Raw genomic sequence first — 10,846 nt, forward strand, 5'->3', positions numbered from 1 at the left:
GCAGGGTCCCAGGAAGTGCAGACAGCGCGGCAAAGGGCTGGGTGGTCTGAGCGTCACCTGCGTTCTTCCGCACGGTCTCTGCGAGGGTCTGGCGGGGTCGTGAGGGCCCCGGAAGGCCCCCTCCCTAGGCCAGTGGTGGGCCCCACCCCGGGCTGCCCCGAGCGGGGAGGCCGCTGCCCCAGGGCCCGCGCGCTCGCTGCAGGGCGTCCGTGCGAACCTTCGGGGGGCGCGGAGGGGGCGCGTGCAGGACGCAGCGTGGGCGGGGTCGTGGGGCCGGGGCCGGGCGCGCGGCGGGCGGTGGGTCAGAGCCCCAGGGCCTCGGCGTGCTTCCGCGCCTTGAGCCGCAGGTCGGCGATGCTGGAGTTTTGCTGTTGCTTTTGGCGGCGGCGGCCACGACGGCGGCGGCGGAGGCCGACTCGGCCAGGGACGCGATGGGCAGCCCGAAGGGCGGCGGCGGGAACATCAGGTAGGGCGCGTGCGCGGCCAGGTGCGGGTGCAGGTGCGGGTGCGCGTGCGCGACGCCTTCCAGCTGAAGCTGTGCCTGAACCTGGGCGGGCAGAAGGCGCAGTTAGGCCTCGTGTGCAACGGGAGGGACCCTGGGGCGTCCGTTTCTGGGGAGTCGTAGCCCCCTGCCCCCACCCCGGGGACCACCATCGACTCCTCTGCACCAGCCGGGGGCGGGAGAGGGGGGTCGCAGCTGTGCTCCTGGCACGCGCGTCCGCGGGGGGCACTGGCTGCTTTGCGCCGTGGGAGCTGGAGAATCTGAACAGAGCCTGGCACCCACCCCCGGGTGGCGCCCACGCCCCTGTCCTCGCCAGCATCCCGGTGTCTGCATCTCCTCACGGGAAGCTCAACTTCTCTGAACTTGTGACCTGTCCCCACTCGACCTCTGGACTGCGGGGTGCTGGCCTCCTCTTACCCCCCTCCCCCGCGGGACGCCTCTGAATCCCCCCCCCCCGCGCCCCAACAGCCTCGTTGCAGCATGGCCTCAGGGCGGACCCCACTCTGGGCTGCAGGTCGTGTGGAGAGACCGCCCTCCCTGGGGAAGGACGTGCGTGCGCCCAGGCGCGGAGTGGGTGAGGCCAAGCGAGAGAGGGACGCAGGCCCTTACCCAGCGCAGGCGCGGCCCTGGACTCCCTTCGCCTTTGGGCACTTTGAGTCTGACAGCACAAGGCGCCAGCGCCCCGCTCTCGGTAAGGGCCCTGTTTATTGACCCCTCACCACCTCTACCCGCGCCCTAGCTGACCCGCAGAGGCCCGTAGCAAACACAGGTCCAAATATAACCCCAGGCCTGCTCCCTGGAGCAAAGCCGTGCAGGGCGCGTGGTGAACACGCTTCCGCTGTGCCCACAGCACCCCAGCTCCGCCAGCCCGTGCGCTCACATATTCCCCCAACGATGGGGCCCCAACCCGTGCGCCCCCAGGTCCCGTGCTGGCGCGAGTCCGGGGCACGTGAGCCCTGAGCTCTCGCCCCGGGCGCCCGCGCCTCGCCCCAGGCAGGTTCCACCATCCACCGGTAGCTGCTCCGGAGCAGAAGGCAGCCCTCGGGGGGTCTCCGGAAACCCTAGACGTCCACGCCAGGCAGCCCTCAGCGCTGGGGCCTCCCGACTCCACTTGGAGCGGAGCCCCGATGACCCGGGCTCTGAGGTGGAGGGGGAGGCCCAGGTACAGGAGGGGGGCGTGGGGAGAGGGGAGCGTGGGGGGGGGGGCGCAGACACCTCACTTGAGGCTTGGGGCAGGCGAGGTGGGGGGCTGGGTGTAGACGCAGGGCCTCCCGGCCAAGTACACCATCCCCGCGCCCCACCCCCAGCCAGGCTGCCTGGGTGGGTGGGATTTTTTTTTTTTCACTCCGATTTGATTTTTGTAAAATTGTGTTTGGGTTTAAACCCTGGCCCTCCCCAAGGTGACTCTTGGAGTTTTACAGCGTGATTTTAATACGTGCCAACGGCTCCATAAATGCCCCCTTGTAAAAGCGCCAGCCTTTCTTCCGCGGGGGCGGGAGCGGCGGGGGGAGGCAGGACGCCAGGGAGGCCGGGAGGGTGGCGGGCCCCGCGCGGCTCAGAAGGAAGAAAAACGGGCTACCTGTTGGAAAGGCATTCGGAGGGCGCCCATGTTCACGTAGGGGGCCACCCTGCAGGCGTCCAGGTGGCTGGCGGTGCCCAGGATAACTCCTGCAAGGGGAAAAAAGGAGCCGTGAGGGCCGCCGAGGTCCTCCCGTGTCTGCGCGCGCTCCCCACCTCCGCACCCACCTTTATGCATCTGGTTCTCTTGCTTCCGGCACTTAGCTCTCCGGTTCTGGAACCAAACCTGAGGACAGAACAGAGACACGCGCGCAGCCCCGTGAGCCCGCCGGCCTCTTTCCCCCCAGGAGGCTAGGCGCACGGCAGCGCGCGCTCCGGTGCCAGGACACCAGGGTCGCAGGTGGGCTCCCTCCCGCCCCAGCCACCCCCCCCCCCCATAGCTGGCCACCTAGAGCTGCGGATTCCGAGAGTCGCTTCTGAGCCCTGCCTGTGTCCCCAGGTGAGGAGCCTTGACGGCTCCTGTATTTAAAGTGGAAAAGTGCACGCCAGAACGGCGGGGTGGATTCGAGAACTTTCCAGGAGCAGTGGACGCCCTCTTCCACTCTGCCAGGCCCCTGGAGCGCCTGATCGTCCTGCTCAGAACCTTAGCTGCCCGCTAACGGGGCGCACAGACGCATAAAGAGCTTCCAATATGACCCCCCCGCCCTGGTGCAATTCGGGACACCCTGAGTCCGGAACCCTCCGCGTCCCCAGTGTCCCTCATGCCCTCCTTGGAAGCCTGGAGTGTCCCAGTTAGCAGTAAGGACTCCTCAGCGTCCTGGACCCGGAAACACCGGGTCACCCGACGGACTGCCCCTCTTGCAAAATGTCTCATTCTTGGAGAAAGGGTATCCGCGGAACCTTCCCCAGTTCAGCTCGATTCGCAGGCCCGATGTTAACATTTTTGAGCAAAGGGACGCCCCACCAAAGTCCCCCCACCTCGTCCGGACAGCCCTGGTTCTTGAACCCCGTGGCCCCCAAGCTGTGCCTGCGGAAATCTGGAGGCCCCTCGTGCACAGTTTTAGCACCTGATTGTTCCTAACTGGCTTTCTCCGCAGCTTTCTGCCGCCCTCAATGGCACAGTTGTTGCAATGACATCAGGGGCCTCGGCGAATAATTAGCACAAAGCAAGCCTTCCGTTTGGCCAACCGCCCGGACAGCTCGGGGCCCCGCTGCCCCCGACCCTGCACGGGGGAAACCTCAGCAAACCCGGGAGGCCAGACCCAGCGGAGACTGTAAGAAACCTTCACTCTTCCTTCCCAGACTCTTCTGAGACGGCTTTTTATCCACGGCTGAGCCACCGCCCGCCCGTTTGAATCGGCCTTTCGAAGGCTCGAAAAGCTCGGCCCCGCCAGGCCACATATGGGAGCTTGGGAAACTTTCAGCCTGTTCCCGAAAAGCAGTCCCAAAACGGTCCCTCCGACCCACCCACCCAGCAAGGTGGGCCGCACCAAGTTTCACTCCTGTGTGCAATCCTGCGCCCGTGGCCGTCCTCCCCGCACAACCCGGGGCGTCCAGACGGCAAGACTGCACCCCGGAGGGCCCCTCCGGGGCTCCTCCCTCTCCTTGGGGTGCCCTACTCGGTCCTCAGAGGGGAGACCCAAACCAGGCGCAGGAGACAGCAAATTCTGCACCCACACCCCCACCCCCCCCCCCACCAAGGGCATTTTTCAAAACCAGAATCCTATTTAAACGTGGAAAGAAAGCTGTTCTCCCTTCAGCAGGGGGTGGGGGGGGGCGGGTGGGTGGAAATAACATTACGATGAATAAAAGTGATGAATTAGCCGCTGCGTGAAGCGATAATAAATCAGTCTTGGGGTGATTCACGATCAATTCGAATTAGTCCTGAATATGCTAAGGAGAGCTCAGTGCACTGGTTAAACACTTATTTCTTCATTAAGGACCAGTCACTGATTTCTTTCACAAACGCTGTAATCTGATTTCCTTTTGATTTCCATTACAGACAGTGAATAATGACATTTAATTTAGCTCTGCGCCATAAACCCAAAGATATTTGTTGTAATTAAATTACCGCCTGGTCCTGCGCGTGGTCTCATAACTTTCGATTATAACCCTGACAGCTGGGTGATACGAGGTCCCAGTACACGACTAAAAATAAAAGGTTAATAAAGACCAGCCTCCGTAGGATCCCCAATTTATGTACAGCAGATTTCCGCACTAAATTGAACCTCTACTGTCCTAACGGCACGGGACGGGCTGTGCCCAAAAGGGACGACCCAGAGGGTTCAGGCACAGGAACAAAACACAGCTCCTTCCTGACCCCCTGCCTTCGCCGCCCGCCCCCTCGCCCTGGGCCTGGGCGCGCTGACCCATTCCTTTTAACTAATTGATTTTTACGAGCCCCTTTCCCCCTGGTGTTGAGTCCCTGACTCTGTTCCCCCCGTGGCCCGCAGAAAATTGTCTCTCCCATCCCCGTGTTTCTTTTTATTATTATCTGCAGTCGTTAAGTTTTAATTCACCTCTGGATGGACAGCCACTCGCGACCCTTCTCCTCCTCCACACAAACGCCCACCCCCCAGCCCCCCCTTGATTTTAGGGTTTTCTCAAGAGCTGCAGACACACGAGAACCAGTTTTCTGCCGGTGGGTCCCTCCTGCTAAGGTGCTGCGTGTAATAGACTGCTCAAAGAAATAGTGTAGAATTGAATTACAAGTAATTTATTTTTATAGAAACAGTACATCAAGGCCTGGGAGATATTACAGATCCCAGGCAGAAAGACACCGGGAGATAACATAAAAGTTGATGTCCCCCTCAGCGAAAGTTTAATCTTTTCATTAATTTATAGGGGGAATGCCTATCCATCTTGCCCTAGAAAGGTGGCCAGCGGGGAAGCCACTCTGGGCCCTGCCAGCCGCCTCCCCGTGCGGGGGCCGCTGATGCCACACGCACCGGACGCCCCCCGACCCGCGAGGGGTGGGGGGACAGGGTGGCCCAGAGCTGCTGTGCGCCTGGGTCCCACCTCGCAGGAGGCTCTGTCCCCGCTGGCTGTAGCCTAGAGCCGGCCCTACACGATTGCCTTGCAATCCTAAGAAACCCTTCCCTCTGCAGCCACAGGAAACGCCGAAGGGGGGCTGGGGACCAAAAACAATTTTCTTTTCCAATTAAAGATTTACGTAAGACACTATCTATACCACACGTTCGTGTTTTCGTTTGGAAGTAAACTCGGGGGAGGGTGGGGACTGGTGTTTGAACGTGTTGATATTCCAACCCAACGGGGGAAACCCGTGCGTTCAAAGCTCTGCGCTTTTTTTTCTCATGCCCCCCCCCGCCCCCCCCCCCCCCCCCCCCCCCCCGCTCCGCGTTTGGCAATATTAATTCCGTGTATTTAAAACCAGTCCCCAGAGCCCGGGGATGCTGACCCCTTCTTCTCTCCGCCTGGCGCGCTGCTGTCGTGCCCAGAACGTGAGGAAGGACGGGAACCTTCCAGGCCCCGGCTCCCAGGCGGGGTCAGCATTCGGAGGACGCGAGCGGGAGTGAGTTTTTGCTACCGTGCCCCAAAAAGGCATAAATAAATTTAACCTAGCGGCTTGCCACAGCGTCCCCTCCGCGCACGTGCCGCGCACGCCCAGGGCCCCCGCAGACACTGGCTCGCCAGATGGGGCTTTATGAATTCATGCGCCCGCGCCCCCGCCCCCCGCCCGCGCCCGAGCTAATCCGGCCCCGCGCGGGCATCAGCCGCGCTCATCAAGATGCCCGTGTGCGCGACTCCCCCCCACCTGGCCCCTCGCCTCCCCTCCCTGGAGTGCAAGGGAGGAGGCTGGGGGCCGCGGAGAGGAGCCGTGCGAAGAGGGGAGGTCAGATCCCAGTGCCTGAGCACCTCCAGGTGGGGAGGGCGACCGGCTCAGGCGGGGCACGCGCCCTGGGTGCGACCCGCGCGACCCGCGCGCACGCGAGGGCCCTGGGCGTCTCCGAGAGGCCCTGCGCGTCGGGGCTGGCGGGCTCCTACCTGCACGCGCGCCTCCGAGAGCCCCAGGCGCTGGCTGAGCTCCTCGCGCATGAAGGCGTCGGGGTAGTGGTCTCGTCGAACAGCCTCTCCAGCTCGTTGAGCTGCTCCAGCGTGAAGTTGGTGCGGCTGCGCCTCTGCTTGAGCTTCGTCTGCCCGTCCTCGTCCTCGGACTTGACGTCCTCGCGCTTGTCCTTGCATTCGTAGATGCCTGCGGGGGCAGCGGGGGGGGGGGGGGGCGCAGGGCTGAGGGCGCAGGGCTCCCGGGGCCGCTCCCGCCCTCCCCGTCTGCCCAGAAACACGGCCGCGCTGCGCGGAGTGCAGGACCCGGCGAGCACCGCGTGCGCGCCTGCGGACGAAGGGGCCCCGGCAGCCAACGCGCCTGACTGCCTGACCAGCCCACCCCCACCCAGGGCTGCGTCAGGTCGATAAAGCGGACTCGAGGGCAACCCGCGCTGTTTGGTAATAACTCGGGCATTGGCGGCGCTGAATTTCTCGGCCTAACCTCGGAATGGTTTCCTCAAGGTTCCCCTTTGCGCCTGTTGACATATTGACATGGCCACATAGCTTAATCTCTCTCTCTCTCTCTCTCTCTCTCTCTCTCTCTCTCTCTCTCTCTCCCTCTCTCTCGGAGTGGGTGCGAAATATTATTTTAAGTCAAACAAGTTTGGGCAGAATCGCCCTAGTGTGGGTCCCGCGAAGGGCACCGGGCGCACCAGCCGGGTAAGAGCCTCCCTCCCCACTGGGTGGATCTGGGCCGTGCGGGCCCCTCCCTGGCCTCGTTTCTCACACCACACTCACACCCTCACGCTCAGCCCGGTGCCTGGGGCGCATCGCTGAGCAAGGTCCCCAAGCTTACTGGCCTCCCGCGGCCCCCTCCGTACATACATCCAGCGACGGGGCACACAGCACCAGGGCACCAAGCCTGGCACTTTCTTACTCCAAAAATTAGGAGAGCGTCTGTGTTTTTGGCGGAGGGGACGGTAGGGGCTAAGCGGCAGGCAGTTATAAGGCCAACATTGGGAGTCTAACGCGGAGACCTCGCCTTCCCACCTGCAGCAAAGGCAGCCCAGAAATTGAAAATAACATGATCACCCCAAAGCCCGGCTGGCGGGAGCCGCGCCTCCCGGGCCCCCTCTGTCTCCCTGTGCTTTCCCTCCATCACAGATCGTGCCGGGCACAGCCACAGAGCACCTCCGTGCCCTCCTGACTCGGCCCCCGGTGCCCAGAAGGGGCTAGCCTTCAGGACGCCCACCCCAGGACCGCAGTCCTGAAGGTCTGGAGGCAGCACGCACAGAAGGCCTCTCCGTACCTCAGCCCGGAGCCTCGCCAAGCGGGAAGACGCGAAGCAGCCGTGGGGACAGGGGGACACCACCCGGGATCCCTGAGCCGGCCTGGACACAGAAGCCAAGCCCCGAGTCTGCCCGACAGCCTTCCCTCAGGCCTTCTGAGCACGGGACGCAGAACCCCAACTTGGCTTTGAAATCCCCTTCCGCCTCTGGAAAGCGTTACATGTGCAAACCAGCACCCCATTTCTGCCCCCACCGCGAATCCTGTCCTGGAGGCAGCCCTGATCCTTCCTTCCCTTCCCGTCCCTGAAGTCTGACCCCAGGGACGGATCCCAGCTGAGCAGCTGGCCTTCAAAGGCCTTGAGAACCCAGGGCGGGCTCTGCAAAATCCACAGCTCGGCGGGACAGGCCGTGCAGGAGCCCAGGACCTCAGGGTTTCTGCAGGAACCCGAAGGTCTCCACACCACACGGCTCAAGCGCCAGGGACGTGAGTCCTGGGTGCTGGAAACCTCTGACCTTACGTGTGGGCCCAGAGTGGCGTCCAGCCAGGCCATGTCTCCGTGAAAGCAACCTCTGCATGAATTGCATGTGCCCTGCGGGGCGGGGGGGGGGAACCCCGAAGTAAGACAGGCCGGGGCAAGCGTCCCCAGGCCGCAGGCGGTCAGGGGCTCATCTCTAAGCCTCCAGCTTCCCTGGGTGGAGGCCTCAGAAAGATATCTGGGGCATCCCCACGGTCTCAAGGCCGCGGCCCAGAGCTCTGCCATTCAGAGATCCCAAGTGTGGGGTCCCAGCGACCAGGACGCAGGGGCTTCACGGGGTAGGGCTGGCCGGGGGGTGGTGAGGAATGTCTCCGTAGGGAGACCCTCCTGGCCTCCCCCAACGCTGACACCGTGTGCACCAGGGGGCGAAGCCGCTGTGTTTCCTCTTTGCAATGAAATATAGGCATTCGTAGCAGTTTTACGTGTGCCCCTGCCCGGAGAAATCCAGCCAATTTTATGCCACTGATTTGCCGCTGCTGGTTGCCCTGTTTGTACGGAGACACCCCCCCCCCCCGCGTTGGGACCACCCCGTGCCCGGCTGGGAGAGCCCCCCAGAAACCGCCGGTTCCCCTCCTCCCCCCCATTCAGCAACAGGGCGAACCGCGGCGAACGTGGCTGGAAAAGCAGGAAGGAAGGAGGCCCGGGACGCGGTCCGCCCCGCAGCAGGGCCGGCTGTCCTCTCACAAGCCTGGGGTCGGGAGGCCCCGCGCGCAACGGCCATGACCTTCCCGGGAATCCTTCCCTCCGCGTCCAGACCCCGGCCACCTGCGGGCACGCGAGTGGTTTTAATTTGCAGGCCCGCGTCAGCTCCGGGCTCAAGGGGAAAGTTCCCCCTAAGAGGAAACTGAGCAGAGAGGTTCAGCGGGAGCAGGACGCAACGCTCCTCCGGGACCAGCGGCCGGCGCGTCCTCAGCGCCGGCCCAGGTCGGACGCTGGGCAGCGGGGGCGCTGGGCGCTGGGAGAGCCGCCTGGGATCTGTCGTGTGTGCGCTTGGAGCAGACACTAGACAGCCTGGCGGGCGGGCGGGCGCGCACCCAGCGGCCCTACAGCCGACCCCCGCCGTTCGGGCTCGTCCGCCCGATGGACTCCGACCCGGGAAAGTTCCCGCGGCGACGCCCAGCACAAGGGCGCCGGGGAAGCCGGCCCGTCAGCAGCGCGCGGCCCCGGCCCCGGCCCTCGCTCGCTTGCTCGGCTTCCCTGCCTCCCTTCCTCTCTGGCTCCGCCGCCGCGTCTTGGCGTCTCCTTCCTTTCTTACGAAAACACTGGCGACGGGTGGCCGGGGCCTTTGCGTGCGAGCGTGGCCGTACATTCAGAGTTGGGGCGGAATTCTGGGCGAGCCGCGGCCCCCGGGCCTCCCGCGCGCCGAGCCAGGGCCAGGCCCGCAAGCGCCGCGGCGAGGAGACGCCGTCCCCGGGAGGGGCGCCCAGCCGCGCCCCGGCGAGCTTACCTTCCGCAGCCCTCCCCGTGCCGAACTCTTTCAGTTTGTCCTTGTCGCTGTCCACGTGGTCCTTAAACAGATGCACCGGGCAGTGGCCGCTGCCCTCCGTAAGGTCCTGGAGGCTGGACTCCGAGCTCCCCAGCTCCGGGAGCGCGCCAGTCCGCTTTCAAAACTTCCCTGTACGTGATCGAATCCTTCTTGCCGCCGCCGCCGCCGCCGCCGCCGCCGCCGCCCTCCTTGCTTTCTGGTCAAAAGATTTGGATACAAAAGCCGTGAGTTCCTCCATGGCTGCCCGGGGGCTGCGGGGTCCGCGGGGGGCGCGGCGGGGCTGGCCGGGAGCCGGGCTGAGGTCCGCACGCCTCCCCGCGCGGAGAGGACTGTCCGTGTGAGGTAGATCCCTTCTGGTGTTATTTATGCCTTTCAACTTGAGATCTCACTATTTATACACCGCTACCTCGGCCCAGCCCCCGCGCTCCCTGTCTACAGCAATTAGGCGCCGGATCGGCGGCAGGGCGCACGCAGAGACGCTATCTCTCCCCACCTCCAGTCCGGCAATTGGCTTTCTTCTCATTTCATCACTGTTTGGCGTCTGTGCACCTCGGTGTGGGGACCTAGAGATCCAATTTTTGCAGGGAGCGGGAGAGAGCGCGCGCGCGCGGGCGGGCGCAGGCGCCGGCGCCCCAAACAGGTACCCGCATCCCTCAATGCTGGCGGAAACGAAACTCGAGGAGGAGTTTACGGATGGTCGGGAGGTCCCTGCCGGCCCCGCGCCCCCGGAACGCGTCTCCGCAGGATGGGTCCGCGCGCGGCGACGCGGAGACGCCGAGGGCACCCCGGGCGACGGTGACGCGCGGTCTCACGGACGACGGTCGAGTGCGAGTCGGAGGGAGATGCGGTGGGGTTTCGGGCCCGCTGCCGCCGGTGCGCGCGGGGTGGCCGGGACGCGGGCGGAGGGCCGCGGAAGGGGGAGGAAGGGGCCCACGTCGACCCCAGCGTGGACGCCGGGAACCTCGGCGGCGGAGGCGGTGGAAAGCGGCTCGCAGACCTCGAGGAGGGGTCGGCGCGGCGGAGGCCGGGGACCCGGACGCTGCCCGGGGGCCGCGGGCGTCTGCGGAGCGCGGGGGTCCACACGCGGAGAAACCGGCGCGTCGTGGGGAGACCTGGTTTGTACACGGCGGCTCCTCGGGCGCGCGTCAGCCCCCGCGCGGCCGCACCCAGAGCCCTGCACTGGACCTGGAGGCCAGGATATTTATTGGGGGGGGGGACTACGTGTACTTGGGGTTGCGCCACGCTGCTCCTCGTTCGTCCCTTCCCACGGCCCGTCTCCAGGGTGCACGGGACGACCCACTCTCTCGAGGGCAACACGAAAGCATTTTACGACCCCGGAAGTCAAACGTGTCCTGTCCGCACAACTCCGTCTGCAATAAAGTTGACTTTTACCCTCTTCCCTCTTTTATCTACAACATCCCCCGCCCCCCCCCCCCCCGGCTCCCGTCCTTGCCCCCTCCCCACGCCGGAGTGCGGACCAGGCTTCTCGGGGAGCTGCGGGGCAGGTGGA

The 10,846-nt window shown here is 64.7% G+C and overlaps 1 protein-coding gene across 1 annotated transcript; it reads right to left on the reverse strand.

Annotated features, from left to right (window-relative positions):
• Positions 1-302: 302 nt before the first annotated feature.
• SHOX (short stature homeobox) lies at positions 303-9,574 on the reverse strand. The gene is given in 10 exon segments (XM_053447916.1): positions 303-367; positions 370-547; positions 2,082-2,170; positions 2,249-2,306; positions 6,026-6,096; positions 6,099-6,233; positions 9,298-9,435; positions 9,438-9,458; positions 9,461-9,521; positions 9,524-9,574. Coding segments are annotated over 10 exon segments (867 nt in total).
• Positions 9,575-10,846: the final 1,272 nt, after the last annotated feature.

The sequence above is a fragment of the Prionailurus viverrinus genome, unplaced genomic scaffold (genome assembly GCF_022837055.1).
Source record: "Prionailurus viverrinus isolate Anna unplaced genomic scaffold, UM_Priviv_1.0 scaffold_48, whole genome shotgun sequence".
In the NCBI taxonomy this organism is placed as follows: domain Eukaryota; kingdom Metazoa; phylum Chordata; class Mammalia; order Carnivora; family Felidae; genus Prionailurus; species Prionailurus viverrinus.